General features: G+C 35.2%; 1 protein-coding gene and 1 pseudogene across 3 annotated transcripts in view; both read left to right on the top strand.

The window, feature by feature from the left end:
* Positions 1–10,025, top strand: part of LOC114206294 (spliceosome-associated protein CWC15 homolog pseudogene) — a 45,073-nt pseudogene extending 35,048 nt beyond the window's left edge. The window contains exons 3-4 of the transcript XR_015768621.1: positions 9,070–9,647; positions 9,911–10,025. The product of XR_015768621.1 is annotated as a spliceosome-associated protein CWC15 homolog pseudogene (transcript). The remainder of the gene's footprint in view (positions 1–9,069; positions 9,648–9,910) is intronic.
* RFX7 (regulatory factor X7) overlaps positions 1–22,415 on the top strand; it is a 136,608-nt gene that overhangs the window by 35,644 nt on the left and 78,549 nt on the right. For both annotated transcript variants that reach the window (XM_088024806.1, XM_088024807.1), the window contains exon 3: positions 20,993–21,026. In XM_088024806.1, coding sequence (XP_087880932.1) covers positions 20,993–21,026 — 34 coding nt within the window. The remainder of the gene's footprint in view (positions 1–20,992; positions 21,027–22,415) is intronic.

Here is a 22,415-nt window from a genome sequence, read left to right as displayed (position 1 = left end):
CCCATTTGATTACATAAATTTTGTTTTTTGGTCTGTAGGAAAATAAGACCAAAATGAGGTTTTTTTTTGGGTAGGATTTTAATTAAATTATTCTTGTATTTCACGGCCAATATTACTTGAATGAAGGAATGAGGGGTGAGTATAATAGCTCTACAGATAGAATAATATAGATCATTGCCTTTTTTACTTGACCAAATAAAAAATGGTTTTCCTGATAATTTAGTCCTCAGAGCTTCCATTAGAATATTGTCAGGAACTAGACCCTCAGAGCCAGCTTAGACCTTACCAGTAGCCTGGGTACCATTGATTCTCCTCGGGCTTGTGGGAGGAGTGTTACCTGTGCTTCTAGATCATCATTTTCCCATTTGGGATACTTGTTCCTCACAATCCATGAAAATAAAGTTTCTTCACCAAATTAGTTGGGAGATGCTGTTATTCCAGCCCTCTTTTTAAACCCCTCTCAAATGGACACTACTAATTGGCATATTAAGATCCTTGAACAGTCAGGTATATGGGGATGGAGGAATGTAGAGTATGTTTAATATTGTTTAATTCAGCAATTCCTAAGTTGACTTGCATATTGGCCACTTTTTCCACGGGGTACCTATTCATATTGGGAGGAACAGTCCTCACAAAATACAACCCTAGAATATTGCTAATATGTCACTAGCATATAGTCACCTTGCAGTTCTCTGTTCCGGATGGTTATAAGGCTGGCTTCTAACATTTTTGTACTCCTTTTATATTTGACACTTGGACACCTGTCTTCTGCCTGTGTTGTGTTACTGATTGTAAAATATAAATGCTTTATCATCTGTGGCTGTGATTCTTGGTTTTAAGGGCAATTGGGTATTGAATCAATCACTTCCTTTTTTGGAAGACAGATACTGGAATACTGATTACTGCTCTAATAAAATCTAGAAAGGAATTATTCTGCATGTATCATGATTGAAGGCAGTCTAAGAAATTTGCATTTTTATACATACTTTTTAATGAGAAAGTCCCATAATTAAAGAGTAACAACCTGTTTTGTCTCTGCATCCTCACCTCTGAAGGAGTCATCAAATTTTTCTTACATTCCTTTAAATATAGCCCATGAGATGTACTGTGCCATAGACCTACGCTGCCCAGTACGGTAGCCACTAGCTACGTGTGGCTGTTGAGCACTTGAAATGGGGCTAAATCATACTGAAATGTGTTAAGTATTAATTACATACTGGATTGCAAAGACTTAATATGAAAAAATGATCTAAAATATTTCAGTTATTTTTATATTGATTATATATTGAAGTAGGTAATATTGTGAAGTGGTAATATTTTGATGTATTAATAAAATATTTTATTAAAATTAATTTCATCATTTTTTTTACTACTTAATGTGACTACTAGATAATTTAAGATTACTTATGTGGCCTGTATTATATTTCTTTTGGACAGACATATTCCCCATGAGCTGACAGGTGTCAGAGACTGAAACTCATTATTTAAGTTTTTATAAAGCTTTCTGGCCCAGGAAAGAATTTGTTTTTGTTTTGGAAACTTTTGGCCTAAAATCTCATGATCCTTCATTTCATAAGTCTCTTTGAAGTATCCTAAGAGATCACTACCAGACCTACTACATGGAATTGTGCTTTAGGCACATAGAGAAAGGTGAAAAATCTAAATCTTTCTAACTATATCATTAATAATTTATCTTGCCTATTTCCATTGATAACTATTCTACCTTTAAAATGTATCCATCTTGGTATCTTCCTCTCTAAACCATTGTTTGAAAATTGAGTTTTCTTTGATCTCCTTAGATAGCCTTCTGCTTTATATATTGGAGCAACATTTTTAGATCAGGCTCTCCACTTTGGGTTCTTTCAGTGCTTTTGGGGGGAGAATTTTAGTAACAACTATCAAATTAGTTTTCATGTTTTTTGCCTTTTCATGATGACAAAAAGTTCTGTGATTCTTGGGGTTAAATGGAGGACAAGGACATTGAACATGGTGGTTACATTTTTTGGAACAGATATTGGGATACTGAACCCTTTGCTACCCTAATAAAATCTGGAAAAGAGTTATAAATTGTGTCTCAAGAGTGAAGGCAGTATGTGCAAGAGTCATTTCAACTACAGTTTTAAGAAATATTCTTGTAGCAGTTTATATAAGACATTAATATAATTTCTGATCTGCGTATTGAGCATCATTGCCTGAGTCTGCCATCTTAGAAGAAATCTCATTTTAACTTTGGTCTTCTACAGCCATTCCCACTTTGGTTTCCTTGTTTTAGGATCTCAGTTAAGAATCTAATAAGTATCTGATAATAATAGATTGGCTTAATGCTTTTCAGTTTAAAAAGACTTACAAGGGCACCTGGGTGGCTCAGTCAGTTAAGCATCTGACTCTTGGTTTTGGCTCAGGTCGTGATCTCAGGGTCATGGGATTGAGACCCACATTGGGCTCCGCACTGGGCATGGAGCCTGCTTAAGATTCTCTGTCTCCCTCTCCCTCTGCCCCTCCCCAAACCCCCAAGCTTGCGCTCTGTCTCTAAAAAAAATAATAAAATAAAAAGACTTACACACACGTCACCTATTGGTGACATCTAAGATACATCCAAAGAAAATGAGGGCACTTAAGTTTATCCCCACGTGTTTTTCATTTTAATGATCTGCCTTGTTTCTGACCTAGCTTTCTCATAATGTAACATAAGAAGATACTAAACTGCATGGCTGTATCAGTCTTTTTGAAGCTATGCAGTAGGGGAAGAAGAGTGATTCTCACTGGTTATCCACATGATTCTGTCCTGCCTCGTGTTTTAGTTTGTTTTTTAAAGCTTTATGTGTTTATTATACAAATTCAAACAAGAACAGAAAGTGTAAAAAGCATTTTGAAACTTTGAAAAGAAAGTAAAACCTCTTCAAAATTTCCTCTTCCAAGGAAAACAGAGCCATCCTTATAGGTGGGTCTCAGTGCCTCATGTTTCATTTCATTATTTTCATGGGCATTGTTATGTGGTGTATAGACCAAGTAAATTTGCCTGTATTTGGAACCAGAGGCTGTCTCTACAGATCAGCACTAGAGGGCATTGAAGCCCAGCAAAAAGTGTATGTCTTGGGAGCTAGCCAAAAACCTTCATCCGGCTCACGTAACTGGCAATACTTCATGTTTTTTGGAGAAGGAAGTTCCAAAATGATGAGACTGGGACACAGTTGTTCTTCTTCATTAAAATCCCAGTGTAGAATAGAGGTGTGATTATCTGGTATAATAAGAGCATTTTTACTAGATAATGTGGCCAAATAAAAATCAGTGTGTAACTTTGCACAAGTCATTTAACCTTTTGATTCTCCATTTTCTTACTGTAAATGAAAAGGTTAGACTAGATTTACTTTCATTTAATACTTACTAAGAATTTGTTACCTGGGGTGCCTGGGTGGCTCAGTTGGTTAAGCGTCTGCCTTCAGCTGAGGTCATGATTCTGGAGTCCCAGGATCAAATCCACGTTGGGCTCCCTGCTCGTGGGGAAGTCTGCTTCTCTCTCTGTCCCTCATTCCCCTCTCATACTCTCTCTCAAATAAATAAATAAAATCTTAAAAAAAAAATCTGTTACCTGTGCATTACTGCAGTATGACTTTTATATAGATCATCTTGTTTAATCTTCACAAAAAAACTTTAGAGGAGGTGTCCTATACTTCAAGAAAAAAAGAGTTCATCTAAGTAAAGGGCATATAGCTAGTAGTGGCAGAATTGGAATTCTTTCTTTCATAAACCATGTTTTTTTTCCTGCTACATATACCGAGGTGTTTCTTACTGGATAAATTTATTTGAATGGTTTCTTTTAAAAGGTTGTATTACATGAACAAATGCTTTACTATCATTTGACTACTTTGAACTTTTATTATAAATCTGAAAAGCTGTGCATTGAAAAAAAAGGGCAAGTACACAGATTGATGAGACTAAAGAAAATCATGCAATTTGTTCAGTACCCTGCCTCCCCAAAGTACAGATTTTTGAGTCCTTTTAGAGCAAATTTTAATAGTAAAATTCAGCATTTGGGATAACCAACAATCAGTAATAAAAGATGTCTGTATGTGGAGAATAGTGAAACAAGGAAAATAACTTTACTAAAATGAATCATCGTATAAACTTTCAAATACTAGTAACATACTCTGTATCACTGAATGGCTGTTTAGGAAACATTGTAAATAACTCAGTAGGCACTGGATATAGTGGATGAATCTGTGATTCTTAGTTTTCTGTGTATTTTATAGAGTATAAGTCCTGCCTAGTTTGAATCAACATCAGAAGATTTTTAGGTCTTTTTTTTTAAAGATTTTATTTATTTATCTGACAGAGAGAGAGACAGCAAGAAAGGGAATACAAGCAGGAGGAGTGGGAGAGGGAGAAGCAGGCCTCCCGCTGAACAGGGGGCCCGATGCAGGGGCTTGATCCCAGGACCCTGGGATCATGACCTGAGCCAAAGGCAGACGCTTAACCAGTGAGCCACGCACGCGCCCCAGAAGATTTTTAGGTCTTAAACTAGTCTCTGAGTTGTAGGACCTGCGTGGTTGATGATGTGCTTTTCTTTTGGAAAGGAGCTGCTAAGCACTCTCCTTTTTAAAACTTTTTATTTTGAAAAATTTCAGTTGTATACAGACAGAGAAAATACAGTGAACCCTCATGTCCTTATTGTATAGCTTCAACAACTAGTCTCATAGCTAAATGTGTGTGTTGTGTAAAATCTCCATTGGTTATTTTGAAGAGAATCCTGGACATCATATCATCTGCAAATAAATACAACTGTGTGATTAAGCCACCAAGAAAAGTTAATAGTAATTCCATAATATCTGCAAGCATACAGTTTCTCTCATTTTCATGTCTCGTTTTTTTCCTTTGTAATTTGTTTTGATCGGTATCCTAATTTTGCTATTGGTTGATTGTCTCTTAATCTACAGGTTTTCTTTTAAAATTTTTCTTGTAGTTTATTTTTTTCTGTTGAAGAAACTATCATTTGTCCTCTGGAGTTTCCCATGGTCTGGGTTTTGCTGATTTCATTCTCATGCTGCTTTTTAGCATATTTCTCATCTCTACTCTCCTGTGTGTTGGTAGGTAGATGTAAATATGGTTCCATAGACATGGTTTAATATTTTGGCAAGAATACTTCATAGGTGGTTTTGTGTACATTCATCAAGAGGCTCAGCCTTACCCTTTCACTCTTATGGAATGTATTTCCTCAGCTATACTGTGCTAGATATCATAGTCTTGCCCTAGGGAGCTATTTTTCTGTTGAGGGTCACCGAAGCAGAAGTCATTGTAGGTCCCATTGTTCTTTCTCCTTATTTCCATTGTGCCCTCCCCTACGCCTCCATTTGACCTTAAGGTTAGGCATTACTGGGAAGAGACTGACATATACCTGTTGTATGTTCCTGGATTATGTAGTTAAGGATACAGAAGTCAAATAACTATTCTGAGTAATAGTAAATGCAGCGTATCTTTTAAACATTTTTTTCGATCTCTCTGGGGTTTCTTGTGTGTGTACAGCTATCTGACCTTTAGGAAAAGTTTACCTAGAGTTGCTGTATCAAGTGTATGGTATATCTTCGCCCTTTATACCTAGGCTTTCATTAAAATTCTACAAAGACTTAACATAATAATCAAGTGATAGTTATAAAGCATCATAGTTTTCTGGATTTTAAATGAATTCAGCACCAGCAAGGCCATATTCTTATCCTGGGAGACAGAAAGCAGAGTGGTTACTGAGTTACATGATCAATATCTTTGCCTCCAGCATTCTGGAGTTCTGGAAAGCCCATTTTCCTGCAGCCCACCCCCTGAGTCTGTTTTTAATACCCTTTGTCTTGTATGGTTCTGATACTTAAGTTTGCACCAAGAACCATGATCTGAATACTCATTCCCACACTGCTATCCCTGCCTCGCCTTTCTTTCTCTCCCTTCTCTTCCCTCCATCCGTCATTTTATTGAGCACGCATTGCCTAATGTGTACCAGGAGAAGTGCTAGACTTAGGAAACACATAAACAAGACACCAGCCTTCTCTACAAGGGTGAACCACTGGGCCTTTAGTTATCTGTATGAAAAACATGCATATATCACACACAGAATCCAAGGAAACTCAAACACCAAATGTGAGAAGCAAACATTTATGAGAAAATAAATCTCTCCCTCTTTTCTTTTTTTTAAGTAGGCTCTGCTCCGAACATGGAGTCCAACACTGGAGTTGAACTCAACGACCCTGAGATCGAGACCTGAGCTAAGAGTCAGATGCTTAACCGACTGAGCCATCCAGGCACCCTGAAAATAAATCTCTTTGTGACCTCATGATAAGGAAAATTTTTTAAAAACAAGACACCAAAAGCACTTTCATGAAGGAAAATACTAATAAATTTGAATACATTAAAATAAAAGCTTTCTGTAAACAACACCACAAAAAGAAAAACAAGTGCAGATGGGGAGAAAATATTTGTAATTCAAATAATTGGCAGAGGATTAGTATCAGAGTATAAAGAGGACTCATTATAAGAATAATAATAGTAAACAACAAAGTAAAAAAATGGGTAAAGGATATGAGTAGGCAGTACATATAAGAAGCCTTCGTTGGTTAATAAACATGGTAAGGATGTTAAACTCAGTTAATAGAGTAATGCATATTAAAACTGCAATAATTTCACACACATTACATTGGCAAAAGTCTGTCATTACCAGATTTTGGGTAGGGTAAAGAAATTATTCTCATACACAGCTGATAGAGTATACTTTGAAGGGCAATTTAGCAATAATTAGAAAGTTGAAGAGCAACATACCAGAATTCCCCTGCAAGATTTGTGTCTGTATGTTTGTGTATGTGTCTGAGAGAAAGTGTTGCAATGTGCATAGCAAGATCTGTATGCCAAATGTTTGTTGCAACATTGTGTGTTACAGTATAGAGCTAGAAACACCATAGGTGTCTTTCAGTGGAAGAATGTATAAAGAAAAAGTAGTATGTTCAGACAATGGGATACTATGTGTATTTTCTAGGGCTGCTGTAACAAACTACCACAAGAGTAGGTGACTTAAACAACAGGAATTTATTTTCTCACAGTTCTGGAGGCCAGAAGTCCCAAGATCAAGGTGTTACCAGGGTTGATTCCTTCTGAGGGGTATGAGGGAAGGATCTTCCAGGTTGCTTTCCTTGGCTTGCAGACGGCCTTCGTATGTCTCTTCACATCATCTTCTTTCCTTGTATGTCTCTGTGTCTGCATTTTCCCATTTTATTAGCACAGCTTTCGTATTGGATTAGAGCCTACCCGCATGACTGATTTTAACTTGATTGCCTCTATAAGACCCTGTCCCCAAATAAGTTCACATTGTGAGGTACTGAGGATTGGTACATAATTCAACCCATAACACTAGTAACAGTTAAAATGGATAAACTAGAATGAATAAAAATAGACACACTAAAGCCTAGTAGGTAAAAGGGGGGAGAAAAGGTAGAATAATACATGCATCATAACTCCATGTTGATAAACAAAACTGCTTCATGTTGTTTAGTGACATACATTAGTTTCCCCCCCTCCTTATCCAACAGGGACCCGAGTGGATGCCTGAAACCATGGATAGTACCTATGTTTTTTCTTATACATACAGTCATGCATACCTATGATAAAATTTAACATATAAATTAGGTACAATGAGAGATTAACAACAAACTAATAAAATAGAACAATTATAACAATATACTAAAACAGAAGTTTAGGTGAATACGCTCTCTCTAAACATCTGACTGTACTCACCCTTCTTGTGGTGATGTGAGGGTGATAAAATGCATATATGATGAGATGAAGTGCAGCGAATGATGCAGAGCTAGGCTATGGGTGATCTTCTGACTATACATTATACATCAGAAAGAAGATCACCTGCTTCTGGACCATGATTGACTTTGGGTAACTGAAACCGTGGGAAGTGAAACCACAGGTAAGGGGGAACTACTCTACTGAATATTTGTGGTAAAAATATAAGCATTCATAAGAATGGTAACCAACAAGTTCTAGATAGTGGTCACCACCAGCAAAGGAATGGTGAAGTGAAATTGGAGAAGAGCCCAGAGGTGCTTCAGTTTTATCCATGAAGTTTTCTTCCTTAAGGGAAAAAAGATAGAAAAATAGTCAGATTAGTTCAAAGTCACTGGCAGGAACATGTGTGTTACAGTATTCTTTATAACTTTACTGTATACTTATAACTTGGTAATCTCAAAAAATAATAGACAAAATACTAACTCAGTCACTGCAATAATGTCACTAAGAAGTGGAAAACAATAATACCAATAATTAAATAGTAGGCAAAAGTTATCTGGTAACTCTAATTCTTCTAGTTGAAAGTAGTTTTGGGGTTCCTGGGTGGCTCAGTTGGTTAACTATCCGACTCTTGATTTCTGCTCAGGTCATGATATCAGGGTCCTGGGATTGACACATCAGGCTCTGTGCTCAGCAGGAAGTCTGCTTCAGGATTCTCTCTCCCCCTGACTCTCCCCCACTTGCTTGTGCGCGTGTGTGCACTCTCTCTCTCTAAAATAAATCTTTAAAAAAACAAATTAGTTTTAATTTTCTGAACAAGAAAATGAGTTTTTTGATAAAATTAGCAAATGGTTAAAATATTTTGTTTTTCAAAAAGTTCACTTTTCATACCTAACAAAGTTTGAACTTTTGAAATAACTCGTTTGTAGAGCATTGTATTGAGTATATTGGGGAACTTCTTATATGTGAGTCAGCAACTTTGTTCTCTACACTCGAGTAGTAGCTCTCAACTAGGGACATGTGATAATACGTGGAGCAGTTTTGGTTGTCAGAATGTCTACTGACATTTAGTGGGCAGCATCCAGGAATACCCTAACATTCTATAAAGCACAGGACAAACTGTACAGTAAAGAAAGATGCCTGTAAAAACCAGTGTCCCATTGAGAAGTGTTGGTCTACAAGCTAAATTACTTTTAAAGCAGATCCCCAAAGGTTCATAAGATCAGGCAAGAACTCTGAACAATGACTATTTTTAAAGCATTTTGGGGAGGAGTCATAATGGTGTCTGTATGATTTCTGAAGGCTACTGTATCAGACCTCAGCCAACCAGAAAAGATGACAACAGCAGCTAGACCAACTTCTGAATCCGTGAGAGGTGGGAGAGGAAAAAGAGAAGGTTATTTGAGCCACCTCTTAAAGCAATATTCAAGTAGAGACCTTCTCACACAAAGATAAAATATAGATGAACTATTCAGGAGGCTGACGAAGAATTTTGGAATCACGATTTCAGGACAGAGCTGGAAAGGAGAGAGCTACAGCAAGAGATAAAAAGAAATCACCCAGCAGGAGAACATACAACATCTTCTTCAGTGTCAAAGAAGCCTTGGTTAAACCAGATTCCTCCTGCCAACCTTGATGCAGATGAGCCTCTAAACAGAGGAAGAAGATGGAAAGTTTGAAGAGGAGAGTAAATGATGATACTGCAGCTCTTCTTGAGGGAACTAGAAAAACTTTAAAAATTGCTGAAGAGCAGGCCTGGAAGGAACAAGAGCAGAAAGCTGAAGAAGAAAGAATAAGTATAGAAAACGTTGAATGGAAACCCTCTCCTTAATCTCACTGGCCCATTCCAGCCTTAGGCCACTTTCAAAGTTAAAAGATGGAACACTACATCAAAAATTAATTAATTAATTAATTTAAAAAAGAAAACATGGGATAAAGGAGATGTCTGGGTGGCTCAGTTGGTTAAGCCTCCGACTCTTGGTTTCAGCTCATGTCATGATCTCAGGGATGTGAGATCGAGCTCCCTGTCGGGCTACGCGCTCAGCGTAGAATCAGCTTGAGATCTCTCCTTCTCACTCTGCCCCTCCTCTTGCTCACACACACACACTCTCTCTCTCAAATAAAATCTTAAAAAAAAAAAAAAGATGATTATGTTGTTTTCAAGAACTGTGCAAAAAGGTATAGATCAGAAGAAAGACAAAAGATTTGTAAATGATACACTTTGATCTGAATTTCACAAAATGTTCATTGGGCAATAAAATAGTACAGTTTTATGTGCTTAATTAAAGACTGTAAAGTGGGGGTGCCTGGGAAGCCCAGTTGGTTGGGCCTTCGACTCTTGATTTCAGCTTGGATCATGAACTCGGGGTCATAGGATTTATCCCTGTGTAGGGCTCTGAGCTCAGTGTGAAGTCTGCTGGACATTCTCTCTCTCCCTCTGCTCCTTCTGCCCACTCACGCTCTATAAATACATACCTACATACCTACCTATATACATACATAAAATCTTAAAGACTGTAAAATGTAAATGATTCAAAACAAAAGCATTTTGGTGTATAAATATAAACGTAATTGGTACTTTGTTGATTAGGTAGTGTAGTATCAAAATGAATTTTTCTCAGTTTTATGATCATAGGTTGTTTTTTTATTAAGGTAAAATTTACATAACAAAATTAACCACTTAAAGTTCACAATTGAATGACATTTAATACATTTATAATGTGTAACCATCACCTCTGTCTAGTTCTAAAATATTTCATCATCCCACAGTGAAGCCCCATATGCTTTAAGCAGTCACTCCCCAATTTCCTGTCCCCTCAGCTCCTGGCAGCCACCAGTCAGCTTTCTAGTTGCATGCAGGTACTCTGGATGTTTCAGATACATGAAATTATACAAAACATGACCTTTTATGTCTGCCTTCTCTAAACAGATTTTTACTGGTTTTGGTATGGATCATTTTTTGTGTGTGACTGAATGATATTCCATTATATGGATGTACCACATTTTGTTGATTCATCCATTGATGGACATTTGGGTTGTTTCCACCTTTTGATTCTTAAGGATAGTGCATCTGTGAATATTTATGTGCACATTTTTGTTTCTGTTTTCATTTCTTTATATAACTAGGAATAGAATTTCTGGGTCATGTGATAATTCTGTTTTTTGAGGAAACACCAAACTGTTTTCTGCAGCAGCGACACCATCTTACATTCCTTTTTTTGTTGTTAGTAGCAGACAGCGGTTCCAGTTTCTCCACATCCTCACCAACAGATACCAGTTATTTTTAAGAAGACATAGTAAGAGGGCGCCTGGGTGGCTCAGTCCATTAAGTGTCTGCCTTTGGCTCAGGTCATGATCCCAGGGTCCTGGGATGGAGTCCCACATCAGGCTCCCTGCTCAGCAGGGAGTCTGCTTCTGCCTCTGCTGCTCCCCCCTGCTCATTCTTTCTCTCTAAAATAAATAAAATATTTTTTAAAAAAAGTCATATAAATATTTCTGGGTGATGGGATTAAGGGTAGTTTGCTTTTTATATATATATATATTTTATCTTTCAACTTTTATAGAATTAACCACTACTACTATAGTTATTTTTAGAAACGTAAAATTTTGGGGGTGCCTGGGTGGCTCAGTCAGTTAAGCGTCTGCCTTCGGCTCAGGTCATGATCCCATGGGATCAAGCCCCACGTTGGGCTCCCTGCTCAGCGGGAAGCCTGCTTCTCCCTCTCCCACTCCCCCTGCTTGTGTTCCCTCTCTCGCTGTCTCTCTCTGTCAAATAAATAAATAAAATCTTTACAAAAAAATAAGAACATAAATTTTTAAAAATTTTGTTCTCATTTGAGCAAACTACAAGTAAATGCTTCATATTCATTATAGAAAAGTATAAGGTAAAAATATCTTTTACTTTGATGGACTGTAAGCTAAGTCATAATCCACAAAAGGGATCTGAAGTCAGTATACTTTTAACAGAATTAATTATTTTATAGGAAGAGGAAGCTAAGAGTTTGACTTGTCCTGGCAAGTCTAGATAGAATGTAAGAGCTTCTTACAGTTGATATATTACACTGTACCTCTCCTACTTGAGATTTTTCATGGGTGAAGTCTAATATCTGGTATTCATAGATCACAATTTCTGCAACACAGGAATTTTGAATCAAGTATATAGGAATTGTGAGTCACTCTGAATTCAGACTTGGAGACTCTAAATAAATGTAGAAATAGTATTGAACTTTTGGTTGGAGGCCAAACCTGTTATTGGAGAGATGAGTGGGAGTATCTTAGAATGATATCAGTATGATATCAATGATATCAATGATATCAGTTTATAAACAATTTGTGGAAACTGGAAAAACAGAGTTTCTGAAATATTTGTAGCAAGCAGTCTCTATTCTTTGAAGTATACTGTTACTTACAATGTATTATTTCTATGTATGTTTGGCCCATGACTACTAATTTATTTATTGTATCATATTGAACTCTGAAGAAAGGGGAATATTACATGGTTATTTTTGTGAAGTGTTTTCTGTGAGGTAAAGTAGGCTTAGACTGTTTTGTTTGTTTGTTTTTTTAATACTTCCTAAAATTACTGTCTCTTTTGTGTAACCCCACTAGGTAAGAAAGTTTTCCCCAGCTTCACTCTGTAATTCAATTTAGGGAAAACAAAATATGCTTTCTCAAACTGTATCTCTCTTCATTAAATTAGTATAAACTCTCCTTGCTGCTGTGTTTCCCTCTTTTCCCTACTCCATAGGTCCAGGATTAAGATTTTTACTTCTTAACATTGTGTTGATCTGACTTGACATGCAAAGCCTGAACTGAAAGAAATGGAAGATGAATGATTAGCGTGTTCCATAGCCTTAGTAGTTAAAATACCACAGCAAAATTATGATACTGATATATTGTTATTTTTGTCTAATACCAAATGCCAGATTGATACTATTTAATTAAAATGTTTATAAAACAATTTTATTAAAAACCTGTGAGACCAGAAGTTCAATGGATTTGAAATATAATAAATTATCAACAATTTAGAAAATGTCAAAAAAAATGGGAAAATACTCACATTAAACATATTATTTGAACATAAGTTATTTGCAGATAAAATTAATAAAAGTTTTATTCAAAAATAAAAATGAAAAATATTTAAACAATGAAATGTTAAGTAAAATACTATCTTCTTTTAAAATGCTCAAATGTGCATCAGTGGTTCATTGTTAGAGTGGTGAATGTATTTTTTTTAAAGGCTTTATTTATTTATTTGATAGAGTGTACAAGTAGGGGGAGCAGCAGAGGGAGAGGGAGAAGCAGGGTCCCCACTGAGCAGGGAGCCCGATGCAGGCTTGATCCCAGGACCCTGGGATCATGACCTGAGCTGAAGGCAGATGCTTAACCGACTGAGCCAGCCAGGCGCCCCAGTGAATGTATTTTTATGTATATTTTCCTGCTGCTGAAAAATTTTCTTAAACTTAAGTAGTCAGAGTAATGTTGAAAAAAGTAATTATAAGTTAATTCCAAATATATCCATAGATAATGCCATTTCTTGTTTGATTTAGTTCATGATTTATTTTAATTTAAATTTTTATATATTTAATTTTTTAATTTTTGATCAAAGTCTTAGAGGCTTACAGTTTAATGAGTTCGGAAAGGTGTTAACAGGGGCGCCTGGGTGGCTCAGTTGTTAAGTGTCTGCCTTTGGCTCAGGTCATGATCCCAGGGTCCTGGGATCGAGCCCCACATCGGGCTCTCTGCTCAGCGGGAACCCTGTTTCTCCCTCTTCCACTTCCCCTGCTTATGTTCCCTCTCACTGTGTCTCTCTCTGTCAAATAAATAAATAAAATCTTAAAAAAAAATGTGTTAACAAGATTTGCTAAAAGGTTCACCAACCACTAACTCATTGCCTCAGAGAGAAAGCCAAGAGGAGTAAGTACCTCCTATCTCTTCTTTTATTTTTATCTCCTAAAGATATTGCTCTGTTATCTGAGTATATTTAAGAGTGAGGCACAAAAAGCTAGGAAGCTCTTTGCAGGTGGTTGGGACTTCTGCTTTCTGATTCAGTAGGTGTGGGGTGGGGCCCACATGTCTGCATTTGTCCCAGATGATGCTAGTCCAAGAATTCTATTTTAAGAACCATTTCACTAGGGAATGCTCTTGAGAGTCACATCTGTGGAAAGAATGTAAGAAAGCAGAGGGAAGGTTAAGGTGCAGTGCTAGCGAGTTCTGAAGTTGGAATGACCCATCAGAGTTGTCCCAAGTTGTAACAAAGAACTGGGCCTTTCTTTATACCTTCATGTTGATCAGTCTCTGTGGCTTTTCCCTGGAAGGAGATAGGACCTTGGGAGTGAAGTTTTCTTCAGCATTGGCTATCCCCAGAGTGGGCTGACAACTGAAGTCTTCCTGCTGGAAGCACTACTAGCAGCTGAAGGACAAAGTTCTTCTTTCCTGAAAAGGGGAAATGGGGCAGTATATTAGAGTTTATACGTGCTTCTTCCAAGTCAACCCCAATCCTCATCCCAAGATGTACACTTTTTCTAATTTTTCTTTTGCCATAGATGAATTTTGTCTATGCTAGAACTTCATATAAATGGAACTGTATAGAGTGAACTTTTCTGGGTGGTGTCTTTGGCTCACTATAATACCTACTAGATTCATCCATGTGTTTTTATGTATGCTAAGATTTTTTTTAATTGTTGAGTCCTGTGAATATATCCATTCTTATACTGACTTCCATTTGGATTGTTTTCATTTTGGGGCTATTATGACTAAAGATTCTATGAACATTTTTATTCAAGCCTGTTTTTTGGATACACAGTTTCATTTCTTTTAAATAAATACCTAGGAGTAGAATTGCCGCAATAAAAGATAGCTTTATATTTAACTAAATTTTTCCGAAGTAGTTTTACCTTTCATATTTCCAACAGAAATGTATGACAGTTGCAGTTGCTCCAAACTTGGTGTATTCTGTTTTTAATTTTAGCCATCCTAGTGAGTATATAATTGTATATCATAATTTTGATTTGCATTATTTCCTTGATGATTAATGATGTTGAATATCTTTTCATTTGCTTCTTGGACATTTGTATATTCCTTTTTTGTGTGAACTATTTCCAATTGTTTGCTTACTTATTAATTGACTTTACTATTGACTTGTAGGAATTTATTACATATTCTGAGCCATAAGTCTTTTGTTAGGTATATGTTTTGCAAATATTGTTTTTGTTTGGTGGCTTGTTTATTTTAATTGATGTCTTTTGATGAATACAGTTGATTTTCATTTTGGTAGAATCTAATTTATTTTTTTCTTTAATGGTTATTGCATCCCAAGACATCTTTGTATATTTTCAGGTCATAATAGTCTGTGATTTTTTGTAGGCATTATAGTTTATAAATTTTTATAGTTAATTTTAAGATCCAACTCAAAATTAGCTGTAGGATGAGTTATGTTCATTTGTTTATAGATATATCCAGTTATTCCATCAGCCTTTGTCAAAAGGATTTTCTTTTATCACTTGAATTGCTTTAGTACTTCTGTGCATATAATGTTAACTTTACTCCACTTGCCCTCAAAATTTGCTTTTCATCTTTGTGTTTTCATCTCTTTGACTGTGATGTGCCCATGTGTGGTTTTCTTTGTAATAATCCTGCTTGGAATTTAATGAGCTTAGATATGTAAGTTCGTGTTTTTCACACAGTTTGGGGAAATTTTTGGTCATTTATCAGATATTTTTCTGTCTCGTCTCTCCTCTCCAACTGTACATAGTTAGACCACTTGATGTTGTACTACAGATCTCTGAAGCTCTGCTTACTATGTTCAAAATCTTTTTCTTTCTCCTTTAGATTCAATAAGATGTATTGATTTATTTTCCAGTTTAGTGACCCTTTTTCTGCTGTATCTGATCTCCTGTTAAGGTAATCCAATGAATTTTCATTTTAGACATTGTACTTTTTAGTTTTAGAATTTCCATTTGGTTCTTTTTCATAACTACCATTTCTCAGCTGAGGTTCTCCTCTGCCATGTATACATTTCTTATGACCATATTTTCCTTTAAATACTTGGACGTATTTATAATACTTAGAAATCTTTGTCTACTAATTCTGACATATGGATCATTCAGAATTTGGTTTCTGTAAGCTGCTTTTTTATCTTGACTTTTATCTTTTTCCTGTTTCTTCTTTCTGGTAAATTTTGCTTGTGTAAGGGGCATTGTGGGTGATATGTTGTTGTAGGCTTTGGATTCAGTTATTTTTCTCTGAGTGTTGTGGGGTTTTTTGTTTTTTGGGTTTTTTTGTCCTGGTAGACTGTAACATGTCTGGATTCAAACTCCAACATTATTACTCATGTAAAAGGCAGCAGCAAGGAGACTCAACTCAGATCTTTCCACTTTTTCCAACTGCTCCTTTTTTCTGGAGGCCTTGGAGTCTTTCCCAGAGGAAGGTTATCCAAACATTTGGGCACAATTTATAAAGAAATTTTGTGGCACCTTCCTTTCTGGGATTTCATCTTTCATGTTACAGTGGCTCTGGCAATCCCAGACTTTGTCCTCTGCCTCCTCAGCTGGTAAGACAGCACATTTCTGCCTTATTCTTCAGTGATCATTGTTGCATGGGTGGATAAGTGCCCCCGGACAATAGCCTTATAACTACAAATCCTACCCAGTGCAGTTCCCTTCTTTTAAGGATGCTTCCCTCTAGTTGCTGCCTGCTTTTGGTCACTCTAATTTTGATGCCTGTTTTTATATTTTATCCACAATGTGTCATTATTATATGTGGGAAGTTACTTTGTCATTATCTGAAGCAGGACATCAGGATATTGAAGCATTATTTTATTTTAATCGAGTCAATAAAAACATTGAATATTCAGGAATATTGTAGGAAATTATAAAATGCCCACTAAATGGAATATTACATCATATTAAAACTTTGAAACAAAAATTGGAAACAGAACAGGATGTCTGCTATCAATGCAATTCTTCATCCTTAGACTAGAGATTTTAGCCAAAGTAATTAGATAAGAAAGGAGGAGAAAAAGGCATAAAGACAGAAAAGGAAGAAAAATATTTTCATTAATTGTAAGTGAAATTGTTACCTACAAAAGAATCTATATACTATTAGAACTAATAAGTTCAGGAAGGTTGCTGGATATAAGGTCAACATAGAAAACTAATAGTTTTTGTGAATATCAGCATGTACATTAGCAAGAGCCGATTAGAAAACATAATTTTAAAAAGATAGAGAAAATTATAAGACATTTTTAAAGACAGACAAAAATAAATCAAATTATGAGTCAACTCCCCCACTTCAATCTATAACATCAGTACAGCTCAGTATAAATCTTAACAATAATTTTGTGAAATTGGAAAAACCAAAAAACTCACCTAGATTATTTAAGGCCTAAGAATTATCAAGACTATTCTGAAAATGGTCAAGGAAGGTCATGTAATCAAATAACTAGACCTAATTTTTAAAGCACTGGTAAATTTAGAGTGGTGGCTCAGAGATAGACACATAGATTAATAACAAAACAGAAAAAAAGCCAAAAATAGAGTCAAGCATACATGAAAACTTGGCATAATAAAATAGGGAGCAATTGGCCTACCAGAAAGAAAATATGTATCACACCATACCATACATAAGAATAAATTCTAATTCAAATAAAGATCAAACTTGAAAAAGCTAACTTGAATGAAAAATATGTCCTTAAAACTTTAGCTAGATAGGATGTCTTAAGATAAAAAACATAGATCATGAAGGAAAAAAATAAATTTGACTAAATCAAAAAGTTAAGCTTTAGTAAGATATCATTAAAATATATAATTAACAGAGTTAAGTATATGTAACAGGATTCGTGTCCATAGTGTATAAAGAACTGCTACAACTTAATAAGAAATAATCAGCTCCACTTAAAAATGGGCAAAGAATACGAACCAGCAGTTTACAGAGGAGAAAATCCATATGGCCAGTAAACAGGTGAAAAGTAATGTTAGCAATTGGGAAAAATAAATTTAAGAAATTTATATCCATTAAGATAGTGTTTAATATGTGTATTATATATCATGTATAAATGGCAAATATTTGTACAAAGTAATAGGAAAATAGAAGCTATCATATAGCTGATGGAAGTGTAAATGGATATAAACTGCTTGGGAGAAGTACTTGGTAATATATTATGGAATTGAAAAGATACATCCATGAGCCCCTGAAAATTAACTTTTCAATTTATAACTGAGAGATTTTCACATGTGTATACCAGGAGACATGTACAAAGTTTATTGCAGCATTGTTTGTAAGAAAAACTGGGAAGTATAAAATTGGCTTTTAGTAAAGAAATGGATGAATAATAAAAAAAGGAAATAGATGAATAAATTTGATATATTCACCCAATGGAACACTTTTCAGCAGTTAAAATGAACAAACCTCATCAAAGTGTAGATCTCAAAAATTATGTTGAATGAAAAAAGACAATTGCAGAATATATATAATGTACAGGCATTTATATAAACATTTAAAAGCTTCTTGGAACAGCGGTATATGTTACTTATAGACTTGTACATCTAATACAAGTATTGAAATATCAACTGGGAGGCTTACACATCAAATTAATGATAGTTATCTTTGGGAAGGTAGTGAGATATGGTATGAGACTGGACAGAAGAACGAAGGGGACTTAAACTTAATCTATATCCTTCTATAATGCCTGTGTTAAGTATGAAGTAAAAATAAAAGGCTAGATCAAGTGATTGCCAAAGTTCATATCTAGCTTAGAAGCACATTTTACTTTTTTAGTTTATTCTTTCAAAGGCTGTCTTTTACACATACTTTTTAGATTTACCAAGTTATTTGTGATAAGACATAGTCATCTTCAGATATTCCACAGCAAGTTTCTGATAGGAAAGGAGTATATTGGAGCTATGGTTTAAAAAATAGTGACATTTTCAATTTCATATTAGTTTCTCTAAAAACCCTTTTTTAAGTGGTCCCAGTTTTTCCAAAGAGTTTTCTTCATATGGGGGGCTGAATGTGTTTTTGTCATTTATTCGTTTAACAGATTTTATTGAACACCTAACATGTGCCAGTTGATAATAACAGCAGTGAGCAAAACAGACAGAGCCTGCTTTCATGGAGTTTAAATTCTAGTCAAGGAAGATAGCCAGTAAACAAATAAATTAATAAAAATATAAAATGGGCACCTGGGTGGCTCAGTCAGTTAAATGTCTGCCTTTGGCTCAGGTCATGATCCCAGCGTCCTGGGATCAAGTTCCGCATCAGGCTCCCTGCTCAACAGGGAGTCTGCTTCTCCTTCTGCCCCCCCCCCACCATTCTCTCTCTCACTCACTCTCCTAAATAAATAAAATCTCTAAAAAATATATAAAATGACTGATGGCAAGTGCAATAATGAAAAGCGAAGCTGAGCAAGAAGGATAGAGTGATGCAGAATATTTTATATGGGAAAGTCAGGGAAGAACTATCTGTAAAAGATAACATCTAGCAAAGACATTAAGAAAATGAACAGATAAGTTATATGGGAGAAGAGTCTTAGAGGCTGACAGAAGAAGCCAGTACAAAGGCCTTGCTCCTGCCTTGAGAGCTAGCACCGAGGCTAGTGTGGCAGGAGCTGAATGAATGGGGAACAGAGAAATAATAAGAGATGAGATTGGAAAGATAGACAGCAGAAGGCTGGGTTATGCAGGGCTTTGTTGGCCATGGTCAAGACTGGAGCAAAGGACTAATGTGGTTTGGACGAAGAATCACTCTGGCCACTTTGTTGAGAATAGCCCACAGAGTTGGTTGGGGAGGAGGGGGTTCTTAAGGATAGAAATAGGGAGACCAGTTAGGTTACTGTGTAACACTTTAGACAGGAAATGGTGGGGGTTTAGAAGAAGGTGGTGAATAGTGGTTGGATTCTTGATGCATTACTTTTTAGGAGCAATTCTTTTTTTTTTTTTTTTAATTTTATTATGGTATGTTAGTCACCATACAATACATCATTTAGGAGCAATTCTTAATCAATACAAAACTCTCTTATCTCAGGGAAACTGTGGGAGTTATTAAGAAGAGAAAACAATAGCACACTTTAGCTGCTAATGAGTTATAAGCTATACAAACGATCCCAAAAGATTTAAAAACCTCTAAAAAGTCTTCCGTGGGATTGTGGGAAGGGGATTTCATTTCCTCTTAAGTGGAGGTATCATTTACTTTTCTTACTCTTTTTAGTCATTCTGATCTTTACAGTTGAACTTAATTCAGTTATACCTTTGTTCTTTAAAAAGTGAAATTTGAAATCTAATTACAAATGAAAAGTTTTGAGGTTATTGATTATATTAATAGTCAATACAAATGAGTTTTAAATCTTGATTTTTACTTTATAGATTAACTGTATAGGTATATACAGAGGCAAATAATCAATTTTTTTAATTTATTTGTCTCTAGAACATTTTATGAAAGATAATTGGGTTTGTAGCATCTTTTAAGATATAAACTATTTGTGAACTTACACATGATTTCGTTGCATTTATACTTTAATGTGTTATAACAAAATCCAGATGATGGTTAAATTATTTTATACTGACTTCATTTGTATTATATATCAATAGTTCACTTATTCAGTAATTCACTTATTTAGTAAATTGATATATAGTGGCTTTTTGGGGTTATTTCTAAATGTATTCTCCCCTTCCAGTATATTACCATATCAGTTAATCTTTATTATTCCTTTTATGTCTAGGGATTCTTTTCCCTAGCCTGTGTGGGTGTGTATGCACACATATACGTATGTGAGAGAGAGGGAGGGAGAAGAGAAGAGAATCTACTTTATAGCAAGTCTTTAGAACCACAGATAATATTATACCAGTATGGCTTTTAAATGCTAAACAAATCATTTTCCAGAGTGGCAGGCATACAGTAAAAATTATAATTCATTATAAACTCTGTGTCCTATTTCTTTGTATAGTAATACATATCTGCATTTTTATGTATCTTTAAAAACTTCATTGTTTATTCAAAACATCTGTTAAAATGATACAGTGTAACAATAGGTTGACTGTAGCAGTGAACTCAGATATTCTGATCATGCTTTAGGACTAAATTTAGTACAGTGAATGGGAAATAGATGTTTGTTTTGCTTTGTGAAAAATGCAGTTTTAGGGTATGATCCTAATCTTAAAAAGGGATTTTACTATTTCAAATATTTAATAAATTTATCATATTTATTAACCTAACTTTCTTTTTCTTTTAGCAAAACTGTACAATCTAAAGTGGACTGCATTTTGGTAAGTAAAATAACTAATCTTAAAGTTCTTTTGTATAATAAGGCTTTTACCACTATATAAAATATATTATTCTTGAGTAAATATTTATTTTAAATATCTCAATTTTAGAGAATAAAATTTGATATTTGAATTACAACCCTAGGGGTGAACTAGCTATAAGCTATCTAGATACTTTCCTATATCTCATCAATAATGAAATCACAGTCTGAGGTTATTGCATGTTTTTGAAACTTACTGGCATTTTCTAAAGATCACTTACGCATTTAATAAAGTTGTTTATTTTTCTCTTCTGATAACTCTGTAAGAATTTGTTTAAAGGAAAGATTTAAGATGTTTGATGGGTTAGTTTTGTCGATAGCATATTTTTCATATTTAGGTTGCTAGAATTTAGGAATTAAAGCCACAAAAATAGTCTAATTTATGTTGTACTTAATAGAACTCTTAAAAATGTATTTAAATGAGCTTTTTAAAATGCTTCATGGATTAGTTTTTGTTGATATATTTTTCATGTTTGGTTTGCGGGCCTTCAAGAGTTAAAACCACAATAATATTTTAAATTTAGATTTTATTTGTAGTTCCTTAGCTCTTCTCTTGAACATGTGGGGGTAGAAGCATGAGGCTACTGGGGCTACTGGAATAGTAGTGATTTCTTTCATGAGATCTCTACTAATGGAATATTCCCTAGGCTCTAGAACATTTAGTGACTGCACTGTTAGATTCCCCAAAGTGTTCTTAGAGTTAGTCCTCTCTCTAGTAGTTTGTGACATCAGAACTTTCTTATTATTCAGGTTTGGGTCTTCCTTATAGGTTAACTTTTTTGTGGGGGAGGGAAGATCTTTAGTGTCTGGTGCTGAAATAGTATGTAATATGTTATTAGCTTATGAAATTATTGCTATGTTATGATATTATTAGCTTCTAGGTATGTGAATAATTAAGAGTAGTTTATAGGAGAAGTGTTAATTGATCAGTTGTCCTGTGCTTTTCTAACCTAATAGTTCAGAATAAGGATCTTGTGGGGATGTTTTTACCTTTTTCTTTCACTTACCCTTCCTTCTTCTTCTTCTTTTTTTTTTTTTTTTTTTTATTGGTCTCACAGTCTTGTTACCTTCCTTTTACAAAGAAATATGCTGTTTCATTTACTTCAGAAAAATAATTACTGAACACCTTCTGTCTGCCAATGCTAGGTATAGGGATACAGAATAAAAAGGACATACTCTCTTGCCTTCAAGAAATTCAGTGTGTTGTTAAAATATATTCAAGAGTGCTGTTAAGACCTAGGAAGGTAGTAATTGGGGATGAAGGGGTGATTTTGACCCCAATCCCCAGATGATTTCCTAGATGTCCCAATTCTCAAGAGTCTCATTGTTTATCACTCAGTAGTTACTGCAT

Source organism: Eumetopias jubatus, unplaced genomic scaffold, assembly GCF_037043125.1.
Source record: "Eumetopias jubatus isolate StellerSeaLion01/CBP00866 unplaced genomic scaffold, mEumJub1_p1.0 scaffold_7, whole genome shotgun sequence".
Classification (NCBI taxonomy): domain Eukaryota; kingdom Metazoa; phylum Chordata; class Mammalia; order Carnivora; family Otariidae; genus Eumetopias; species Eumetopias jubatus.
Note: the sequence above shows the minus strand (reverse complement) of the source record. Positions and strands in the feature narration are given on the sequence as shown.